The sequence below is a fragment of the Hetaerina americana genome, unplaced genomic scaffold, assembly GCF_022747635.1.
Source record: "Hetaerina americana unplaced genomic scaffold, ioHetAmer1.1.p SCAF_42, whole genome shotgun sequence".
NCBI lineage: Eukaryota > Metazoa > Arthropoda > Insecta > Odonata > Calopterygidae > Hetaerina > Hetaerina americana.
This window is the reverse complement of record NW_027287008.1, coordinates 2134877-2159936: the sequence shown is the minus strand read 5'-3', so window position 1 is coordinate 2159936 and position 25060 is coordinate 2134877. Positions and strand designations below refer to the sequence as shown.

At 37.9% G+C, this 25060-nt stretch overlaps 1 protein-coding gene across 1 annotated transcript; it reads right to left on the bottom strand.

The window, feature by feature from the left end:
* Positions 1–57: 57 nt before the first annotated feature.
* Positions 58–8884, bottom strand: Ric (Ras-related protein interacting with calmodulin). Its single transcript, XM_071591167.1, has 5 exons — positions 8536–8884; positions 8377–8433; positions 8142–8215; positions 7853–8044; positions 58–553 (listed from the first exon to the last, which is right to left on the bottom strand). The coding sequence occupies exons 1-5, from the start codon at positions 8669–8671 to the stop codon at positions 317–319; spliced, it is 696 nt and encodes a 231-aa protein (XP_071447268.1). The 5' UTR covers positions 8672–8884; the 3' UTR covers positions 58–316.
* Positions 8885–25060: the final 16176 nt, after the last annotated feature.

The window sequence follows — 25060 nt, the reverse complement described above, 5'->3', positions numbered from 1 at the left end:
GACTGAATATTTGCATTGAAAAAGTTTGGTCTTGGTTTTCATGGTAATCACAGTTGAGAAAAATAAAAGCATATTTCCTGAACACTTGGGTCTTTGGTTGCAAACTCACACTATATAATAAGTGTGAAAACTAATATAAATGGTAACTTAGATAAGGCTCTCATCTCTTTGAGAATGCTACAAGAGGGTCACAGTGACAAGGTCACTTCAGCAAAAACACTGTCAATACAGTGCTACAAAAAATACAAATGTCACATGTATAAAATACGTTGAACTTCCTACTGGTTAAATTAAAGTGCTTTACTTGGCAGTGATTCTATGGTGAGTTGTGACGCCTCCGCTTAAATACCACAGCAAATATACTTCGAAATCTTCTCCATCTACTGTGCTTGTGCAACTTTTCAGTTTGGCTTTTACGGTCCTTTTCTTTAAGCCTTATTTCCCGAACCAGGGTGTGGAAGGCATCATCCACAAAATGCCTCAGTGCTGCAGATGTTTCATAAAATGGACAACCAAACTGATGAGCTAAGGCTTGCCCTTCCTCTGGTGAAACCTGCCAAAAACAAGTAACAACCTTAAATAAGCCAACTCACTTTCAGTACAAGGGGACTATTAAAGTTTACATTAATATTGTTTCCTGTTGTAACCTCTACTTATATGCTCATTTCATATATGTTAAAAGGAGAAATATTTAAATTTACTCTCAGTAACTTTTTAAAGTGGCTCATGGACCAGATATTTGATCTATAAAACATCCGATTCCACCCTGTAGTAACTATTGTTTTCACTTTCCATGTGTTTCCACTCATGAAACCCACAAAAAAACATAATCTGCCATGTGTTTGTCTACAGTGTAGGGTTTAAGAGCACTTTCCATTATTTCTTCTCCATTCATGACTACCACACAAAGTATTTGGGTGTATGGAGAGCAAGCACTTGATCCTTACACATAAATCATGGTGTACGAGTACATGAAATAGTTTGCAGGCAAGTAGGTCCATCAACCAGCAGCAAGAGACCACAACTTTTATGCGAGTATTCTCCTGCTGACATGATTGAAGTAATCAAGAAATGTATAATAACCAGTACAGTCTTCCTCCAACCCCTTACAGGGTTGGAAGTGAATCATTTAGCCTCTCCAACCTTAATATCATCATCACCTTCCTGTGGAACAACCTGTTTAAATTGATGAAGCTCTGGTGACCGAGGGACTCACAGAATTAAGAGTCACCCCATAGAGTTTCAATGGCCTATTTGAAGGGCAGATGATAGCAAAGTGGGGGCAAGGGTACCTTCTTACCCTGGGGGGAGAAATCCCTCCTAAATGTGGGTGAATTGGACTATGGTCAAATGGCATAGAAATTGGAAAGCAATGGGGAAACTACCACATTAAAGATCCCTTGGGATTCCCTAGATAACGGTGGCCTCAAATAGGCAAAAAGGTTGACATGGAATTTTCGTAAATAAAATTTTTTTGAAAAAAGTAGTGCAGCGTTCAGATTTCTGAGAGGGGCTCAATATGGAGAGAACATGTAAGAAGAACGAAAATGGGAGGATAAAAGGAATAAAAATAGAAATCTGGAATGTAAGAGCCCTCCTAAGGCATAGGAAACTAGAAAATCTGAGAAGAGAGATGAATAAAAGTAAGATGGACATTATTGGAATAAATGACGTGAGGTGAGAAGGATGTGGTTTAGAAAAATGTGAAGATGCTACGTTTTATTTCAGTGGAAACAAGAGAGGAAGGAACGAATTTGGATTTATTATAAATAAAAATACAAAAACTTGCTTCAGCAAAGTGATCTACGATAGTGACAGAGTAAGATATGAGGATAGAGTCAGAAACCAAAAACCTAGTCATTCAGGTGTACATGCCACCAGGTGACTATAGTGGTAGGGAAGGTGAGGAAATGTATGAGAGAATAGGGAAAATGTGGAGAGACGAAGGGCAAGGATGCTGCAATATAGTAATGGGTGACTGGAATGCAAGTATAGGGAGGGGAGTGATGAAAGGAACGATTGGGAAGTATGGATTTTGAGAGAGGAATGACATGCAAAAGGCTGGTAGAGTTCTTCAGGGAAAATAAGTTAATAGTTACAAATACTATGTTTTCCATTCCAAAGAGAAGACTGTGCACCTGGAAAGCACCGGGAGATAAGTATAGATAGTACACAGATTTTATATTCTTTGAAAATAGATAAACAGAGTGAAGCGGTTTTCTGATCTCCGTGGTGCAGATATTTACCAAGACCATGTACTAATTAGTACAGGAATCTAGGTATGACTGAAAAGGATAAAAAGAGCTGAGGCTGTCAAAAAGTGAGATTTGGATAAGCTCAAGGAAATGGATACGGAGGAAATCGGTGCGAAGGCATAAAAGGAGATGAAGAGAGTGAATACAACTGAGGAGCAGTGAGAGAGAATGAAGAAAGGAATTAAAGAGAAAATCGAAGAATTGAAGGGCTACAAGAAAGAGGAAGAGAACAAAGATGCCAGAGATAGCAATGCGATGATTGAAAAAATGGAGCAGAGAAGGAGATACAAAAGACCATGGAGGGAAAAAAAAGTTGCACAGAAAACTGAATAGTGAACTAAGATAGAGATAAAGATAAGGAAGAATGGCTAAACAAAGAAAGTGCAGAAATGGAAGGGCAGGAACACATGGGAAGGCATTACTTGGTGTACTACAAGGTGAAGAATGCTACGTGGGATGGCACTAGAGCATCGGGAGCACAGCCAGCAGGTATGGAGAAAGAGAGCAGAGAAGGACATATAATATAGGATGGAAAAGAAGTAATGGAAAGTTGGCAGGAGTGCATGGGAGATCTAAACAGCAAGTTAAAAATCTGAACAGCTAAATGTGGAGGAGAACAAGGTGGATAAAGACTATTGGAGAGGATATAAGTTGAAGCCGCAGTAAAACACATGAAAAACAGGAAGGCACAGGGTATGGATGGATTACCTGTTGAGCTACTGAAATGCCTTCAGGAAGAGGGAATGTTGGCATTGACATCCCTCTACAACAGGCTACTGTAGTGGACAGTGGCCGCTGGAGTTTGTGAGAACAGAGATGGTACCATTACCACAGAAGAAAGGATCAACGAAATTTAAGGGACATCGTACAATAAGCATCATCACCCACAAGGCAAAGAACTAATTAATTAATTAATACTTAATAGAAGACCACAAAATCATGGAGGAGAACACAGCAGAGGAACAGCATGGCTTCAGAAGAGGAATGGGCGCAAGAGATGCAATAAGAGTGGTGTGTACCATCACAGAGCAATATCTGGAGAAAGGGAAAGGTTTGTGTGTGTGTTATTGATTTGATGAAGGCTGTTGACTGAATATGATGGGAAAAACTAACTAAAATTCTAAAAGAAAAAGGTATGAACTAGAGAGACAGAAGACTGATAGGAAATTTGTACTCAAATGAGGAGGTATGTATTAGAATTGATGAAAAGAGGAAGGGTTGGTTCAATATTGGGAGGGGAGTGAGCCAGGGGTGCTGTCTCTCCCCACCCTCTTAAACTTTATGGGGAAGATATAGTCAAGACGTGCTGGAGAAAAGATGCAGGAGTGTCAGTTGGAGGAAGAAGGATCATGTACAACAGATTTGCTGATGACATAATCCTTTTTGACGAGGAAGAAGAATAATAAAATGGGATGTTGCAACACCTTAATGGCATGACGGAGGAGTACGGCTTGATGATAAATAGGAGCAAGACCAAAGTAATGAAGGCTGGTAGAGATGAGAAAATAAATAATGAAATGGGAGGAGAAAGACTGGAAAAAGTAGAGAGGTAAACATATCTGGGTACAGAGGTAACAAAAACCTGGAGGAGTGAAAAGGAAATTAAAATAAGGATAGCAATGGCCAAGAAAGGGTTCAACAGGAAAAGAAAAGTGTTATGTACCAGAATGGATACTGGACTGAGAAAGAGACTAGTTAAGTGTAACGTATGGAGTTTTATGTAAAGGAATAAGACAAGCTTTGTAAATTCACCAAAATTTTTGCTAATTCATTTGTCTTATTCCTCAAGATGAATGTTCACAAGGTTGAGCCCGATACCATTGGAATGAGTGTTATGCTATATGGATGTGAAATATAGACTGCATTAAAGAGGGACCGGGAAAAGGCTGGAGGCATTGGAAATGTGGTCATGGAGAAGAAGGCAGAACATAAAAGTGGATACAGCAGGGGAGGAGAGTTGCTGAAAACAATTGAAAAAAGAAACTGGCTTTGGCAAGTGCTGAGACTTGATGTCCATTTGAAGGAGTTGCTATAAGGAACGGTGGAAGAGCCAGGCAAGAGAGGCCAGAGGAGGGTCAAAATGACGGACGATGTGGAAGAGGGTGTGTGGAAATGAAGAGAAGGGCACAGGTAAGGAATACATGCCATTGAAAAGGCCTCCATGGACCTGCCAACCATGGCAGATGACCTATGATGATGAGTCTTCCTGATAACATAGAAATATGCATTGTGAATAGTACAGGGTATGACAACTGACAACAGTCTCACAAAGAATGGTTTGGGACCACCTAGATTTTAAATAAAGAACTACCATAATTTTTATTTACAAAATATTTACCTTGCCCTGTAATACAGGGAGAGACAATTAGGCCACACCTGTTTCTCATAATTGCTAACATGAGCCACCTTTTATAATTCAAGAAGGTGTGGGAAAAAAGGTGGGGAATGGCACCAAGATAGTAAAATGTATAAATGCATTAGATGTGGAAAAAATTAACAGAATTTTCTATTCTGGATTTCCTACCTAGGGTATCAGGCTCAAGTCTGTGGAATATCAGATTTAAAAGAACTGAAGACAAAACCATGTAATCTGCATCCAATTTATTTCAGTATGACCAGGTTCTGTCAAATAGCTAACATTGTAAGTTACAGCATTAGATAATGTTAGGGTTTTATAGTCACTGCACATGCAGTTGGAGGACGATTTCTGGAGTAATATTCTTTAATTGGGCTATTAGATATCATGTGATGGAGGCCATCACCAAATAATTTCTTTCTGTCTGTCACTGTCACTAATAGCTATTCTTACATTGGGAGGTGAATTTTCCCCACCTAGTGCTCCTGATGAACATGGAATCCTTAAGGTATTGTGACCACAATATCCCGGTCAATATAGAGCAAGTTTAAGGATGAACATAAGGACAAAATATTAATGATCAGGTAGTAAATAGTTCCAAGTGGGAGAAAAAGTAAGGATTCTGAGTATTTCACATGTTGTTAGTGATATCCAACGACTGCATATAATCTCGTGATCTAATCTAATAACCTAGCTTACAAAATGTGTATATTCTGTAAAGCTAATCTTAAATGTAAACACACCGTAGGCTAATAAAAGACTGTTCAGGTATTGAACACAGAAAAAAAGTGGCTAGAATAGACAATACAAAACTGTGTAGGTAAATTTCACAGGTAACTTAAAGATAATAAATGATGGTTGCTATGGCTTTTATTTTACAACTCCCTGATGCTTGGAAAATCAATAAATACCTACATATCTTGCCCTATTCCATGATTTCCAGCCTCGGTGAAGAAGCGTAAGGCTATTAAAATTTGCAGGTAAACAATGAGCTTATGTACACAGCATTATAGTGGACCACAAAGGGATAGGATAACTACATTTTCTCTTCACTCAAAAATCTAAAAAGTAATAAACCATTAAATGACAGCCATGAAAACCTGAACTTTTGGATTTCATAAATATCCCTTTCTGGCATAGAAAACCCCCATATGTCGGGTTCATAAGACATTCATAAAAGTATTACTAAGAGCCTGATTCGTAGTATCTATGAGGAAGGAATCTGGCTGGAAGACTAAGAGATCAGTGTAAGTTCCTATTCCAAAAAATGTAGAGGCTACATCATATAAGGACTGCAAACAATAAGTTTTATTTCCCACGCAGCTCAAGTTGTTCTCAGAATCATTAACAAAAGGATAAAGAGTAAGGCATATGATGACTTAAGAGGATGTTCAGTTTGGGTTTAGGTAGGGGAGAGGCACCTGTGATACCATTGCAGTAATGAGATCACTGATCGAGAGGAATATAGAATACAATCAGGATGTATTTGCCTGTTTTGTAGAATGCAAAAAGGCGTTTGATAGAGTGAATTGGGAAAAACTAATTAGTATATGGCAGAAAATGGGAATATATTGGAGGAACTGGAGGCTAATCTGCAACCTGTACATGTCTCAGACTGCTCAGGTGCGGGTGGGAAACGGGGAGTCAGGATGGGCAGTGTTAGGAAGGGGTGTAAGGCAGGGTTGCCCATTATCACCGCTGCTGTTCAACCTGTATGCAGAGGAAAAGATCAAAGAGGCATGGGAAGAACTCGAGGTAGGAATGAAAGTGGGCGGGGAATTCGTAAAATCAGTTAGGTTTGCTGATGGCCAAGCTTTAGTTTGGTAGTCAGCCAAGGGGTAGCAAGCTTTGCTAAGTGATTTGGAAATTTAGTGCGATAGGTATGGGATGAGAATCAATATTAATAAAACTAAGTTTATGCAATTTTCCAGCAAGAAAAAGGCTAAGCTAAACATTAAAATAGGAGGGCAAAAACTAGAGCAGGTAGAAGAGTTTCCGTATCTCGGTAGTGTTTTGGACCAACACGGTCAGAGTAGTAGGGACGTAAGGAGAAGAATTCCACCAGGGAAAGAGGCTTTCACAAGGAGGAAGGAGGAGAGAGTTGATGACATAAGGTCGGGTAAGGATATTAAGGAAAGACTCATTAAAACTTTGAAATGGAGCGTAGTTATGTATAGTGTGGAAACGTAGTCACTGAAGCAGGATGATAGAAGTAGATTGTAGGCTTATGAAATGTGGGTGTGGAGAAGAATGGAGACGGTGAAATGGACTGAAATGAAAACAAGAGGAAGTACTAGGTATGGTGGGTAAGTAGAGGGGTTTGTTGAGATAAATTCTAAGGAGGCAGGAAAAATGGATTAAGGGTATATTGATCGGCAGTGGGATGTTGAAGACTTAAATATAGGGGAGAATGTTAGGCAAACGAGGGCAGGAACAGGATAAGTGTTGGATGGAATGAAGGGAGGAAGGAAATACACATTTATGAAGAGGGACTTGATGTAGAGAAGATGGCTGGATTGTATTTTGTCAGGTGTCACAAAATATTTATTTGGTAGCTGTTTCCATCCAAAACCTACCTTAACAGGTAGATTAATTAATAAAATTACAAAGACAACCTGTGTACCTTGGGTCTGACAGGAGTGGCCCAATTGATCTATTGGTAAATAATTTTGCACGTCCAGTCCATGGTTCAATTTTATTCAATCAATCAAGTCTTTTTGGTTCAATTTTTATTTCATGATCCTAGGAAATTAAATTATTATCCATTCCAGCAGGTTAATTATTTCATGCTCAATATGGCACAGCAATTTTAACTAATCTTTCTTTCACTTTTGTCATTACTTTCACAGGGGTGATTTATATCACAGTAGCCTAGCTGGAATAGGTGGGCAAGGTGCCCACTTATTCTGACTAATTAAAGTGCATGACTTTGAGCCCTATCTCAAACATTGGTGCTGTGTAGAGGTCGGTAGAGAGAAAAAATGATGCCAAAATACTAGAAACATCAAGATCATTGCGGCCATATGTAGGCTGGCTATCTGAGTGAAGACAAGAGGAAAGCAGTTTCACAAGAAAAATTTAATGATGATTGATGAAAATTCTCATTCACAAGAGCCCAATCTTTCCCAGACACAAAAATAAATCACTAATTCAACTTAGGATCAACACTTATATTTATACCAGCAAACCTTGAGAAAAACCAAGGCTGAGACATTTGCAGTGATATACCATGAATAGATACCTTTCTTTGGTGTTGTAAATCGAACTTGTTTCCCACTAGCACTAATGGGATGTCATCTGTGGCTCTAACACGACTGATGAGCTTTCTGTATTCTAGGGCTTCCTGGAAACTATGTCGGTCCGTAACTGAATAACAAATCATGAATCCCTCTCCGCAACGCATATACTGATCTCTCATTGCCGTGAACTCCACCTAAAATAGTCAATGTTACCATCACATTACAGACAACACACAAGGTAAAATAGATCAAACACTTTTGAGCAAGCATATATACATAATATTTAATTACCTGTCCAGCGGTATCTAATATATCTAATAAAGCAGCTTCACCATCTATTACAGCTTGCTGTTGGTACGCATCCTCTACAATTAAATGACATTAGATATTAGCACAAGTACCCCAGTAATGATTACTTAAATCATTCATACTCATGTCCTGGAAATAAATTTGAATTATGGAATTTTATTAGAATTCCAGCCCTTTTATTTTTTCCACTAACGTACAAATATTGACACAAACTTACCAATTGTTGGATCGTGATATTCGAGAAAACTGTGGCTCACAAACTGAAGAGTGAGAGCTAAAATAGGTTTAAATTAATGACACACTTTTTCAAATGCAATATTTCACGACGGCATTCAATATTAAGCATATAATCACCAGTTATGACACATGCACCTACCCGATTTTCCAACTCCACCATCCCCAAGAACAACTATTTTATATACTCGTAATCCTCCTCTGGTAGTTTTAGAAAGAACTGGTCCAGGGCCCTGACCTATTCCATCTCTATCCTTGTTTCCATCGCCAGAACCCATTCTGGATCTCCTTCCAACAGAAAAAGAATGACCCGACCCAGAAGGGCCTGCTATTTCCACCGCCAGGTCTGAAAGTTTTCCTTATTAACTTAATAAATAACAATAGCTTAAACTCCTGAAGAGTTTAAGACATATGTGAATTAATTATTCTTATTGTGCTCCGTATTAATACATTAAAACGAGGATAACCCCTCCACAAACTACAAATGACACTTCCATCATAAATTCTGTGCAGACACGCCCTCCTCGGATGAAATAATGAAGCTACGCTAAACAGTTGCGGATATCGTTGCGCGAATTTGGCACTATTTCAAATAGGTACTTACGGCAGACATATCTTTATGTTCGTAACACATAACACTCTCATGACTGAAAATAAACTTGTTTGATCGAATATATTCAAAACTTAAATTTTTGCCAGAAAAAATGATTTACTATACATAAAAGCAAACGTGGCCAGGCGGTTGTGAGAAGATACTCTTGGTCCAATATACTTGCGTCTCAAAAGATAATGCATTTTCTCAAAAGTAGATAACTAATGAGAAATGTCGGAAATGAATTTGTAAGAATAAAGCTGGACCTAAGAACGTACGAAAAAACTTAAGTAAAGGGCTCTGTCATGAGAGGCACTGCATGGTAAATAAACTTCGGACACCTATACATTTCATTAGTTGTAAGATTATTTGAGTAACATTAAAACTAGCAGAAAAGGAATGATATACATGCATATATTTGAAATTTTATGTAGAATATCGGTTTAAATAATGAATTGAATCTTAAAATATAAACGTTATCGTATAACTACCAAAAGGTGTCAATTTTTATAAGCTCCAGAAAAGTGAAGTTTGTCAAAAATACAAAATTATATGGGAGATGCACCGGAAAAAGAGCTTTTTTTAAAAGAAGGTTTCAGAATGATCTTAACATGGAGTGCAGACAAAAAAGTTGTGATTCTTAGAAGTCGGAGAGTGGTCAAAGAGGCAGTCATAATTTTGCACCACATATGGGAGACACGGTTGGAATGGAAAAGGAGAGAGGCGCTAAACAGAGTAGGTGCAAAGGTGTAGGAAGTTGTTGGGGGGCATTTAAAGAATTCTGGAAAGTCAATTGGGTACTTGAACCATTAAACATTGAAGGATTATTCAAATATATTTAAAATGAGATAATTTCTGGATTTGGTGAAGAAAGAGAAAGCGCATCCTCAAATATGTAATTTTGAACGTCATGGGGAGAGTAGATGATACATGTACATGGATTTGAATAAGGTATTAGGCACATCTTAAGTATTTTTCAAATTTAGACATGTGACACAACATCTAAAGGATGCCCATGCGAAATAAAATGAAAGAGATTCCGTTCAAAGTCTAACTCTACACAAAAGAGGTCGAAGAAGAATAACGGTAACTATTAAATGAGTCAGCCAACGAACCGCAGCTTGGCTCGCATTTGGATAAAAATAGGCGAACCTTTCTGAAAACATATTTTAATAAATTGAGTAGTTTCAAGCGTGTTGTGGTAAAAATCGAACATAATGAATAACTGTTGGTAACACTATTCCACTGGATAAAATTTATTTTACGATCGGTTTTCGATGTGTTAGATTATCATCAGGTCACCTGATGATGATGTAATACATTGAAACCCGGTCGTAAAATAAATTTTATCCAGTGGATAGTGCTACTATGAGTTATTGATTACATATTTTAACCTTTCGGGCCATTAATAAGCGAGGCACCTAACCACTCTCTGTGGATTGAGAGCGTTATCATGCAACTGACTTAATGCATGGTCATTTGGAACGTCTATGAAAAATTGTACAACATATCGGCAATCCTTGTAAAGGATAGCGCCGATTAGTTTCATTGACACCACATGTCTTCCAAAATGTTTTAGGGGACACCCCAAGCCGTAACTTCGTTCATTGCTTCTAAGTTCCTCGTGGCATTATCGAATACTGAAAACGACCTCTTTTGCCCGAAAGCACTTTTTGACGACTCAAACATGGTCGTCTAATTTGCATGAGCTGGGTACGCCTCCGTTTCCGGTTACAAGCAAGGTCACGGAGGCGGAGCTGCCCAACGGCAAACCCGCACTACGGCGCAGGTTGCGGTTTAGAATACAGAAATTCATGTCACATCGTCATCGTCAATGTTATTTTGCCGCTCAGATCCCCAATAATCTTTTATTATTCGAGATAGGACAGTGCAATTTGATCTAGTCTCAAATTCGATCGGTGGTGGAAACTACCAGAGAGGCCATGGATATTTCTAAAAAAATAGTCTCCTCCTACATCGGGTTCGACTAAGGTGTTTTGAGCTCGAGGCTGATACCTTTTGCGTGCCCTTCGTTCATACAAAAAATTTCGCGGATGACGGAAAATTAAATTATCGAAATCCGGGCTGAATGAAATGCACGTACATGTGGGAAAGCGTTCGCTTGGCTGTGCAGATCATTCATAATTATTTGGTTTAATTCTGAATTGGGGCGATGATGTAATTAAGTAGATAGGGTTAGGACTAATTACCAGATAGAAATGTGACCTGACTTTCGAAAAACCCATCTAAATGAAGTCCAATAGATGAGACTTCATGGAAACCTAAACTTCATGGGAAACTGTGGGTGACACAGGGAAAGTAAATGTCACCTTGCACTATAAGAGTGAGTTTCACGTATCACAGGGTATATCCCTAATAATCAATAACCTCACCAAACAAGCCTTACTTTCGGATAAACGAAAACGATGCTGAATATTTCATTCTTATCGAAATAGTTTTTGTGTCTACGATGGATGGGGTTCTCTGAATCACGATCGGTCCCCCTGGTACCCTCTGCTTCGAGGCAAATGGCCCAGGGCAAAGCGAGCTCCAGATACAGAGATACCTTCAATTTAATTCAACATAATGAAAGCATACGTTAACTTGAAAACTCTTTCCGTTCGTTCCCGTGTCGCATATACTTCGATAATATTCCCTCTAGTACGTCACCAAACTTTACGATGCATGGGTGGCGTTTTGAAGTATCATTTTTGGAGATATTTAATACGTTTATTGTAGTCGAATTTCGTATGACGCTTGGATTTAAGTCTAAGAATGAAAGTTCAGTTTGGTTCGAGGGTTTAATATCACCATTTCGTCCGTGGTGAACATTATGTTCCCATCTGTTATTTTTTTATTTCATTTAGTATAGGATCAGAGTTTATCAGTTATCTTACACATTATTCGCCACAATTTTGTGCCCCGAGTTTCTAACGTCATATTTTTGTCACATTGCGTCATTTGGTCGATATTCAAATTTTAATCTCGTGATTCCTTTGAAGCCTTAACCCGATTTTAATAGCTAATATAACACACCAGCACAACAATTTCTGATGATGATGACGCACCGACAGACAGCGATGCAGGTGAATTACAGCCAATGGATCCCTGATTGTTTAGAAAAAAAAGCAATTTTTTTCATCGATATTCTTCCATAAGTTCTGTTTGTTACGCGTAAGATTCCGTGGCCATTAATGAAGCTCCAGTTCATGGGCAGATGCGGAACGTAACGAATATCGCACCTGAGCCGTATAATTAAAACTCATGCTGAATCATCGGAGTGTTTACCCACAATAAGAAGCAGAGTGTGCTTCCATTGGCTGCAGATTCCCTCGGGTACCGCTCTTGTACAGATTGACGTTCCACCTTTAAAGTTTTGCCGCCCAGTCGAAAATTTCTAATTGTCGTCCCAACCCAGAGCCGTTGATGGAAAGCAGGAACTCTCTCAACTCTTCCGTTGAAATCATATCAACGCATCATTTATCTACATATATAGTATATTTTCTCCAATTTTCTATGTATTTAGAGAGGTCAAGTGCTGGCAGCACGTTAGGATGAGTGGTGACCACAAGGATACACCTACCCAGGCCGCCTGTTCATATACGCATCGTGTACCACGGGAATGGGGAACTATGTACACTGTACAAAGCCACTGTTAACTGAATATAAAGGAAATACAGTAATTCTCAAAGTCAGTCGTCATGAACGTTGGTACCACATTAACTGAGTGAGCCTTACCATCATCAGAGTTTTTGACAATTATTTTTTTCCTGAAAATAAACTGCCTGTGGGATAAAAGGAGCCCACTTCACCTTGCCCGTGCGGAGGAGGTTTGAAGGTCTTCCGCTTTCTCGCCGGGTGGCCACGGCCAGGGTTATTCTGATGCAGTCGACGAAGACTTCACAGCATCTTTTGATTCAAGGATAAACGAAATTTTGCGTTCAATGGCTTTGCGTTCTTGAAAAATGTCACTACGGTCAAACTGTCTTTTTTGACTTCCGTTGTTTTCAAAGTAATTTCTTCAAATTCTCGCTTCCTCAAACCGTGCACACATCAATGGAAATCAAGAGTATGTATTTTTTCCATTTTGAAGTGCGTTGTGAAATATGAACTACATAAGATAATCCAATTAGAATATATGAAAAAAATCTTTCGAGGACTCCTTTACGGCGTAGTATTGTTGAGGCAAAATTTAGCTGCTACTGCATTCCTGTTAAGCTGAGAAATCTATTGACACAACGGAAAACTAAGTGAGGAGGGGGAATGGTGAACAGATAAGTGGTTAGGAGAATACTGGCTTCTTCTGATTGCTCGGAAAGACCAAGGGCAAGTATGGATCCGGAGTGAGTGGAACCAGAGAGGCGGTCCCGTTGCTGGTCCCCCCGCCCCCAAAAGTGTTTCTTTCGCACGAACTAAATGCACAAAGAGCGCCATTAAAAATGCTTATGCGTAGTAGTGGAAGTGGGTCGACATTCGGTTTTCAGTAAAGCGTGTCATGGAGATTCCTCATGATAACGTGGTGTGCGTTCGCTTGTCGCTCTAGCTGGATATATCAGTAGTAGTATTAAGGGGAGGCGACCGACAGCTGAGATCATGCGCCATTAGGCATGGACAGGAAAGGATAAAGGGTGGAGAGAAACCCGGCGTCGGCATTGGCCTACTCTTTACAAAAGGCGCCAGGGGGTCCGCAGCTTAACGTCCCATCCTACGGACGGCGTACTCACTCAAAGTGCCCTCCACAAAGCACCTCAAGTAGGGATCGAGGTACCACTGAAAAATATTTAACACTGCCGGGATTTGAACCCGGTCCCTCTGGGAGGGAAGACAGTACGATAGCCACCGCACGATCTCGATCTACCAGGATATATCATTTTACATGCATGTTCAAATTGTATGTGGACTTATTTAGCAAAGGTCTAGGGTAATGTACAAACATAGAAACTGTTACATTCGAGGTATTTTGTAAAAGCTGCATGTTCATACAAACCAATTGAAAAAAGAGCAATCCACGTAAAAATTATGCATGTACTATATGAGAGTGTTAAGATATTCGAGTTCGGAAACCATAAGTGGAAATAATTATCTGAAAATATTGAAAGGCAGGTACGATGACGGATGCTTTGATGACCGATGTTTAATCGGGATATTAGGAAAATATTGGTGAAAAACTTTATATGGAGCGTAGTTTTGTACGCCGTGAAAACTTTGCACGATGATAGGCATAGACTGGAAACTTTCGAGGTGAGGGAGTAGAGAAGGAGGGAAAGAGTGAAATTGACGGAAACAAAAGAAGAAGTACTAGGCATGGTGGGTTAAGTGAGAGGGTTTATAAGAGAAATCCAAAGGAGGCAGGAAAGATGGATGCGGAACATTTTGATTGGCGTTCCTATTAAATGAGTTCGTAATTTTCTACAGACTTTATTTTACGGTACAATGAGTTTCACCGTACAATTAAGTCAACTAAACAAGCATGAGAGAAATTACGAAATCATTTAACATGGACATCAAACAATTGCACGACGTGGAGTCTGAAAGTGTGAAGTATAATTTGGGTTGGCGATGGAATGTTGAAGAATGTGATATCGGGGCAGCGAGGATAGGGCAGGAAAATAATAAGAATTTTGAACTTTGCAGAGTGGCAGAAAGCATGCTGGATTGAGGAAGGGTTTATAATTGTATAGGGTGTCATATTGAGTCTCGTTGCACAGGGCTAAAAATGCAGCTATGTTTATTCTGTGTCCATTCAAAATCTCCTTATACGGCAGACTACCAACTAATCGCGGGATGTGGGTTCGAATTCCGATCAAGTCGAATGATTTTTTCACTGCAACATTTTCGGTACGAGGTATCTCAATATGCCGTTGGTTATATTGAGGAATAATACAACCGATAATGATGAGGAATATCTTCACCACCATTTGTCTACTGTCGAGTGTCAGGTCTCATACATTACCGTCCCCCTCACCCGCTGGTCTCTTCATATCCTTCTCTTTTTAAGTCATCTAACACCGTCTCCTTTTTCTTCTCTTTTACAGCTCTAAACGTTTCCTCGATGGCCATTGTTAAATTTCCCATCCATCAAAATACAGCCTAACCAGGTTTTTCTTCTGGATAGCGTTTAGCAGCCCTTACCAACCTTGTTTATCACCTACTCATTATTTACCATTGTCCACCAATTTTATTCTCTCCAGCCTGCGTTCCACACCTACAACTCAAAGGCCTCAATTGAGATATCAGGAATTTATCACATTTTTCGATGTCAAAAGTGCTAATAAAACCATGCAATGCTCAATATGCACCTAATTGCTATTTTGTTTAACTTTCCTTGGGGTTTGAGTTTGTGGGCATATTTGCTTAAGCGGTATGTTGTCATAAACGCAAATATTTAGTAAATCCATCTTATTCTTGAAGAAAAAGCAGTACGCAAAGTGCATAATATAAATTGTTCTTTGAAAAGAGACGGGTGTCTCTAAGATTCTCTTCTACAATACTATAGGCCATCATGATTTACGTACGACGAGCTCAACATCAATATTAAACACACACGGCTGATGTTAACTTCCTTCAGTACAGCTATTTTAATTCCATGGATACATATGTAATTTAGGAAATGATAAATTGGTTTTCACCTTCGTTTTCACGGAGAACTAATGTGCGTTCCAATTCGTAACTATCCAACTCGCTTGGAAATGCCTTAAATAAATCAAATTAAAAAGTGGAAAACAAGTAAATCTGGGAAAATATTAAAATGCTTTTCCAATTTAGCTGGCCATACACGCAGAAGTGGAGAGAACGCGCTTTTGGAATTTCTCCATTGTCCGCAACTCAATCTTAATTTATTGCTGAATCCTGGATCAAGTAATTCTATAATTTCAATTTTTAGCTTGTCTAGATGTTTCATAGAGGAGTTGCATTGAGTACCTGTATTATTATCATTAATATGCATTTCCCCGGTTCTGAAAAAATTAGGATCGTATAGTTTTATTACGCAGCTAAAATGAAACACCTGGTGGCAATATCCCAAAGACATGAAAATAGCGAATTTACTAATTTTTATATTTTCACTTGTGACACAACCCCTTTCACACGCCCATCGGCGTCTAAAATTGACAAATCAGCATATCACGGGGTGTCAGTTCCTTTCCCCGTGCCAACTGCAGTTTCCCTGAAAGTTCTGGTACCCAAAAAATCACACAGCTTGGTTGAAACTAAGACTGCAAAGAGGCGTCACCCGGAATCGAACCCGGACATTAACCCAGCGCTCTACCCACTGGAGTGCTACGTCCCTAATATGTCATATATTTCACGAAATTGTATGCTTTTTTAACGAATTAAACTAAAACTATTATGAGATGAAATTAACCCCTTTAAATTTTAAATTGTTCACTGACATACATTTATTTTCCCCCCAAATGTGGGCGAAGGCATGCATGTAAATTTCAATTTACCTTGGCTTTGGGAAATACTATTGAGAACGGGTTCAGAATTTAGTACGGAAGTTCTGGCAGCGAGATAATTATAATGATTGGTTATCAGTTACAGCTTCATCTTTAGAATTGTTGCTACTCGATCTTTCGCTACCGTTGCAGGGCGTATTTTCAGGAAGTTCGAACGGCTACAATGGCGAAGAGACAGCACCAACCAGAAATTAATGGCCATAATTATTCGGCTTCCCTTGACATGTAGAAGTGAAATCTGGTTCGAAACCTGACCACTAGTCTGGGGAAGATGTGGAGTCTCTGGGTAAGAAGGATGGTAGGCGAATTTAAAAAGAGAAAAATTTAAGATATTTGAAAAATTGTCCAGAGGAAGTTTCTGCAGGGGTGTCATGACACTCTGCAACTTAATACGCGCTTAAATCAAATTGCGATAGCAAAATATTTCTACCACGATTCATTGCCGCATGTCATCGTGCCTCGCCTTCCGCCCGCTGGTATGATTCCGGCCAGGAAATATTTCCTATCACATGCGAAATTCATGTTTTTGTGTCGATCCAGCACCCAGAGTTTAAAAAGCATTTATGATCATCTAAGTTCAGAATCCATGCTCCTAAGATTTGATCGGCACTGGGAGTTTAACAAACATAAACCCATTATATGGAAATAAATGATAAATGTATTAAGGTGGATAGAGAGAGAAAGTGGAGAGAACCAGATGTCCCAACTTTGGAGGGGGCTCAGGAATCGCGGAATAGAGAGTTTTTAAAAATGTGAGAAGTAATTTGTGGGATGTCCCAAGGCTGAGAAAAAGGAAATCAATTTTCAATGCATTCCAGTTGTAGCAGAGCTAAGCCGCATTAATTAATTAAAAATCTCTTAATGGCAATGGAAAATTCTCCAGTAATCATACAAATGAAACTAACTTCTTAACTAGGTATTTTAGCAGTATATACAAATGTCCTTCCATGTCCAATCAAAATATAAAGTTCAAAAATTTGAAATTTTTGAGTTTTTCTGGATATTTGAACCTCCACGGAAAAAGGAGACTCATTTTCACAAAACCAAAAATACTGGATGTAATGGTCATACATATAGAAAAACATAACAGTTCAGATTTAAAAAAATGGTGAGGTTCTGGTTACCCTAATTACCAGCAATTCTGACTCTCACCTATTGCACCTGCACACATTACATGATAAATCTACGCATGTAACCCTGATGTTGGTGTGAAATGGGACTTAGAGAACATGGCTCTTTAAATGTTAATCAGACAGTGGTGAATATTGGGGATGCTAAAGTTCTATTCTCATGAAAAGTTTGTGAATGTGATTGGATTGTAAAAGGTACATATATTTGTGTCTGCAGGAGCATTCAAGTTGGGCCAGAGAAATGATTCCAATATTGCTAACTTTTTTCCTTTTTGTTTATAAGTTGTAATAACTGATATGATTCATATATACAGGGAGTACAGTGATGGTAGTGTGTATGATGACTAGAGGAGTACATATATGTACCCACTCACCTTCCTTCTTTTGGTGATACGTATTTAAGGTGGGAATGTTTTTTTGTTTTACTTTGCTGTAATTGAAATATTGTGACTGCTCAACAGAATGTAAACATGCTTTATGATAGATTATTTTAGAAGAGCTGTTTCTGTAGTTAAAATTTGATTGTAATAGTGAACTGTCAGGCATATGTAAATGACTCTTGCCTGCCCACGTCCTGTTGAGTGATGAAAATATAGTGCTCCGAGGGTGGGGCTTATTGCTGACTTCATGGCGAGACCTTGATTGAGGGACCTGTGCTTCATGAGTGGCATCCAATGAAAATGGAAATATTTTCATATGAGAAGAGTTCACATAAGGATAGATAGAGGTCTTAATTGGGCAAAATTGAGACCTAATGGTCCCTTCTTCTATTTAAACCCATCGTCATATACTTATTACATTAGCCATAAAATTTGCAATTGCATGCATAAACATAAATACATATAGACAGATAGGCATACATTATGTACAGCTTTGCACATAAAAAATATACAAAAATTAAGGAAATTATTAAAATACATATTTTTAAAATTTATTACTTGTTTTTTAATTTAAATTTTTTTTAAAATATTTTTTAAATGAAAAAATATTAAAATAATTTAATATTTTTTTAGAGAAAGGTACGACACCGGGATTAAAAAGCTGGTTACAAGGATGCAAAAAGTGGTTGACCGCCAAGGCGACCATGTAGAGAAATAGCTAAATACTCAGCCTTTTCTACGATATACACAAAGTTAAGAATAAATTTGATTTTTCATGAAAAAAATAGGAGACCTTACTTTTTGAATCGCCCTCGTATGTGCATACATATACATATAAATTAAGTATACACCTAAACATACACACATACTCAAAGTAAATGACAGTGAAGTAAGAGGACAATAAAATATGGAAAGTCTAAGCAAAGAATGAGGTTTGTGGGAGAAGGGGGAGCATGGCATTGCTCACCTGGCAAAAACCCATGCAGGAAAATATCCATGAAGAGAATGGGGTGTGAAAAACCTGTGAAAACCCTATGAATTAGAGAAAAGATACACATGCATTTTAACAATTGTTTTTCACATAGTATATATATTATTAAGTTACTGAAATTGAAATGAAGGAATTAATTACATTGAAAAACATAACATTAATTAAAAATAATTATGCAAAATTCTACTGCTTGAGATGACAAAAGAAAAAGTAGAAACAGTGATCTATCTGTATAGCAGTTGAGTGAAATGAGGGACGGCATACTGGTTAAGTTTTGTACCTGAGGAAAATGAACTTGTGAAGTGCTCTCTTAAATGTTGTTGCGGATGGAGAGTTTTTATGTCATCTGGTAGAGAGTTCCACAGACAGCATGCTGTGAAATGAAAAGATTTGTGATAGATTTCCATGAGGAGGTGTGCGACAAGAAGTTTATTGCTGCCCCTAGTGTTCCTGCTATAGATTGAGCTGATGTGGAGGAAATTTTTGTATAAATATATTGGTGTGTGGTTTGAAAATATCCTGTAGAAAATTGAAAGAACATCTAAATGTCTGCGGCCTTCTAGCTTTAACCAGGATATTCTTGTAAATGAGTCAGAAATATGATCGTATTTTCTAAGATCACATATGAACCGCATACAGGAATTTTGGGTCTTATGGAGTTTGGTTTTCAGTTTGCCTGAAAGGCCTTGGTATACCACGTCACAGTAATCAAAATGGAGTATGAGAAGAGAGGATACAAGAACTATCCATAAGGAGGGGGGAGCAATGTGCTTTAACCAAAAGGACACCCTTTAAAAATCCGTAAGGGGCATAGAAGAATGTCACTCTGATTTGTTGGTTCATGCGCCATCCTGATTGATGACATATGAACAAACACAGGTTTAGTGGTTGGTGACTGGGTGGAATATTCAAGGTTATGATTTCAAACCCTTTGATGAGAAGCCTGTACACCCATTACTAGTTCCCATGGTGTATTTTACTAACAATTTCACTATCAAATGGGTTTTAGCATGAATGAAATTTATTGCCATAAAAATTACTAAAGTAATTGTGCAATAAAATTATTTTACCTTTAAATCAGGAGTGTCAGCATCCCATCAAATCAAACACACACTACACCATCTCTCCTAAAAAAAATTGGACCCACCTTTTTTTTTAAGTACAACCCTTTCAATATTTTAATTTGTTATTTTATGATAGAATTACCAATTGTGGGAAAAATGAATGTAAATTGTTGTATTTTGCAAGCATTAGTAGCTATATGCCAGTAATAATATTAATTCTTATTTATTTCTAAAATAAAATGGAATAAACTTTAATATTATCATTCAACCACTTCTTTTCAACAAATACAGGTCTGTTTTTATTAATTTTTCCCATACATGAAAACTTGTGGGTCGACTTTTTGAATCCCCTGTTTCCCCCAAATTTGGAATCATACAGTTTAAGTCATGAAACACCCTAGTGGAAACCCTGCAAAATACAAATCTCTAGACTTGTATTTAGCAGGGTTTAACTCACCAGAAGTGTCACAAGAAATGACCATCCCCCTGAAGTGACTAACACATGTCTACTCCATCCACTTTACGATGAAATGTGGCATGAAGTGTATCATTTAAAAGTAATGACATATCATATATAAATACAGAAGAAAACTTTCCAGTGCATAGAAATATATACATTGCAGTACTTACCAGATCTTCCAAACCAAAATGTATTTACCCAAAAATGCTACATCATTTAGATTTTTTCCATTTGCTTAATAAAGAATTATAAAATTAACATTCACAAGATTTTATTAATATAAGTGTAGGTATTGATGATGAAAATTACTCAAGGCCAAATCAATCTTACACGAAACATAAAGGCAGGAAAAAGCCAAATTTCATGATTCATCATTTCTCTGGGTGAAGGTAACAAACAACGATGGGATATTTTGGATTGGACATTATCATTTTAACTACAAGCAAATATATTCTGGCTATAGTAGATACTGCTGGCTTTATTAAAATCACATTCTGTGGTGATTTCATAAATTGCATCAATTTAAATATCATGCATTCAAATGTATTTGATATTTGGGAGAGAAAAAATTTCCCCAGGTACCACGTAGGCAATACCATAAATGTTCAAGGATAAGATATTTCATGAGGATAACAACTGATGAGACACCTGATAACACTTATTTAAAAACAAAATCAGTAGCTACCTGGCAAATATGCAAAGAGTAATACTTTCACTAAGTTTCAATATGAATTCATTTCCCATCAAATGATAACCGCCAATTTTTACTCAAAATGAGTACCAATGGACCTGATAACCAATATATCAGGCCAAGTGTTCCAGAGAAATCCCTTAAAAGTAAGTATAAAATTTCACATGCATGTTTAATAGTTGATCATGGTTTCTTCCTACAGTGCTGACTCCTGGGAGACATTTTTGGAAAAAAACTTGTGGCATTTTGAACGTTTTTTTATATTTAAATGTTCTAAAGAAACATTTCAACTTTTGGCAACTAGCACAAGATTTACCACGTAAAATTCTGTTTAGCTCCTTCCAAGGTAGATTTACTAGTGATGATAATTCCAGAGCATGATGTTTCCATTTAGAATCTGGTGGTTTAGGAAATACTATAAAAATGACAATACAATTGAAATAGAGGTTTAATGAAAAAATCTAACTTTTTCAACGGTATGAATACTGGAGATAGCAAGTAGGTAAAATAATATACACTGTCACCAGTGATACTGTTTTATGCTTTAAGTTTTTTCTAGCACCCTGAATGTTTTATCTTGATTTTGCCCAAAGTGAAAACATAATTACTTGATGCTGACAATGATATTATCCATGGTATTACATGGCAGCAAAACTTGGGCTACTGAGGGTACATTGCGGTGACTCATTTTTTTTGGACTCAAATACCCAACAATTAAGCTGCCTTTTTTTCTGCAGTGTATGGATGCTGATTAGGTGCTTTTTGTGCACCATCCCTTATCACTGCATGTCTTACCAGTATCACCACAATCAATCCCAATATAGTTTTATTTTTGTTAGGGTTGACATGTGCAACGATCCATACCAGATGTGAACTGGTCTCTCAATTGAAGGGAATATACATTCTCAATTGGTATTCCTAAATGATATTCCTGGATCAATAACAAAATTTCCTGATTATTTTAGGAAATTTGAGTGATTCAAGACTTTTTTCCTAAATTCCTATTTGAATGGCTAACATAGTTTAGAGGGTCTACAGAGATTTGGTTGTGGAGAAGAATGGCAAAAAGTGAAATGGAACATTAAGAATGTCAAGGAAACATATCAAGAAGTGCTACACATGGTGGGGGAAGAGAGAGAGAGTTTTTGAGACAAATTTGAGGAAGGCAGGAAAAGTGGCTGCAGGACATACTGAGTGATATTGGGGTGCTGAAAAGTGGTGAGAGGAGAGAATGTTGGGTATGCAAGGCAGAGGGAAGAAAAAAGATTGCATTTTGGATGGAAACAAAGCAGTTAATCTCAGCAGAGAATAGGCCTACACTGAGTCTTGTAACTAAGATCAACCTCGTATTTGTTTCCTGTGACCTCAGGGATGCAAACTCTTTAGTTTATGCCTGAGCCCTAATTTCCTCGAGTATAACACAATGATCTGCAAGTGAAGGGAGGGGGAGCATGCATAGTACACAGCATGCCAACCCTCTTATCTTACTCCCTTCAGCATACCCCACATGTTTCTTGCGGAAGTGTTCATACCTGCTTGCCCTGAGAAGAGTGTGAGAGTCAGCAGAGTCAATAATAGTTAATTATTGGTTAGGGTGCTTTGATATTTATTGCTATGCCAGTCAAGTCATGATTTAGTAGGAGGCACAAATATGCAGTATATCTTGGTTCCAACATCTAACAAAATATGACTTTTCGATAAAAACAAACAATATATGAATGCCAAAATTCTTTAAATTAAAATGACAATATTATACTTTAAATGACAGCATATATTTTATGCAATATCACTATTTGTGAGATATGGTAGAGCAGTGAGTGAACTGTTCAGCAACTGACCAGAAGGTCCCATTCCCAGATCTGGAAATATACCTCTGGGCACTCGTGGCTGAAAACCAAACATAATTCTCTGGTACCAGGTATTCCAAGGAATCTATAGCAAGCACAGGGAGAGGCAATATTTTCAACCCATCAAAACTTTGAAGTAAAAATCATTTCCTATAATGTTTGCATACTGGAGCATTTTCACACCACCCGTGGGGGAGTGGTGACATAATTGGGAAGTCACCTTTATACGAAGTACGGGAGCAGTTGGAGTAGCACGAATTATTTGGAGTGAGGAATGATTGGGGACCCTGAATAAGTAAATAATCAATATTTTCACAAAAAATTTATTTCCCTACTACTAGTTTTGGTACTAAGCAGCATCACCAAGTACAAAGTTTTGCTTTGGCTGGGAAATATATATGTATATTATTTTCAAGAGAGGGAGTAGAAGTAAAATGTGAGGGTGAGTAATTTAGAAGCCAACAGGGGGGAACAGCATAAGAGGACTCCCCTGAAGAACAGGGAACTTCAAAAAGAGGTGAACCATTCCATTACTACTATCTTTCAACCCCAGTCCCAATTTTCTTCACCAATACACAACTCTGCCCCCCCTTCCCTCTCACTCCTGTATACCCCATCTCCCATTCCAGGAAATCTACAGACGTATATTATCCGGCCATGCCCAACATATTTTTTGTGCCTCATGATGTCACCTGCGCATGTAAACCAGTAACAGCAAAATACATATCTGAAAATATAAATAGTTTACTTATTCAGTTACTTTGAATTTTTACCAATTGGAGTATGAGACCATTGATTTCAGAAGTAAAGGTAATGTAGCAATAGCTTTAGGGGGGGGGACACCGACAGCTAAGATCATATCCACAATTAGGTATCGGTGGGAACGGAGGAAGGGTGGAGAGAAACCCAGCATTAGCATCAGCCTACTCTTAACAAAAGGCACCAAGGGGTCTGCAGCTTAACATCCCATCTGACTGATGGCATACTCACTCAAAGGGCTCTCCACAAAGCACTTAAAGTAGAGATCAGGATACCAGTGAAAAATATCTGCTGTCTCCAGGATTTGAACCCAGGCCTCACAAGTCGAAAGCCAGTACATAAGACACTGCACCATTGCGATCCCCCTTGAGGAAATGTATTGAAGAATTAAGATGCACTCATATACCTGTAGCAAGGTAAAAAGGACAATGTCAATTTGGCATATAAACCATAACCAGACCACCTTCTCCGTAAATATATTCAGGAATAACTGTTGTTTTGGTAAGCTAGTTCTTACTAAATTTTATGTCATTTACATATTTTACAGCAATTTATCACAGCAACAGAAAAGTTCAATTAGAGAGTAGAGAACAATGCAGCTTTTCATCAATTTATAAGCGAGGCAAAATTCAAGTAAGGATGAGGGAGTGGAATTTCATTAGAATAGTAGCTGAGTCACTAAGGTGAGCAATGAAAAGTTAGTAAAAAAGAAGTTATGTCGAAAGTTATCCAAGGCATCATATGCCATATGAATGTACCCTCTGCTTGAGACGCAGCCATATATTTTAAATTTAGTCATTAATGAATTATATTTACTCACCTTTAAATTATATTTCTGGTGCATTATTTCTCAAATAAAAGCTAAGCTACTCAAAAGCTTAATCATAAACCTTTTTCTCTTAAAAATGTTCATTTATAACAGCATTGATGCTTTCAAATATCAACACACATTGCAATGTGACAAAATCCATTTCATTCTGGATGCATCTAGGAGCATCAAATGTGCAAGATCTCACAGCAGCAATTAAAATTAAATCACTTAAAATTTGCATTCAAATGCATTTATATGGATTTCCATACAGTGATAAGCATCAATTGGATTTAACTAGTGATGAGTTTACTGTAGATAGGAGGGCTTTCCAGAAAGTAATCTCTCTTTGCATGTGCAAAATGAACAATGCAGTTGTAAATCTCACTGAAAGTAAGATTCATTTAATGGTAAGGTTTTTAAAGGCAATAAACTTCAAAGCTACACCCATTCATCAAGAAATTTCTACTGTGCACCAACTAAGTGAT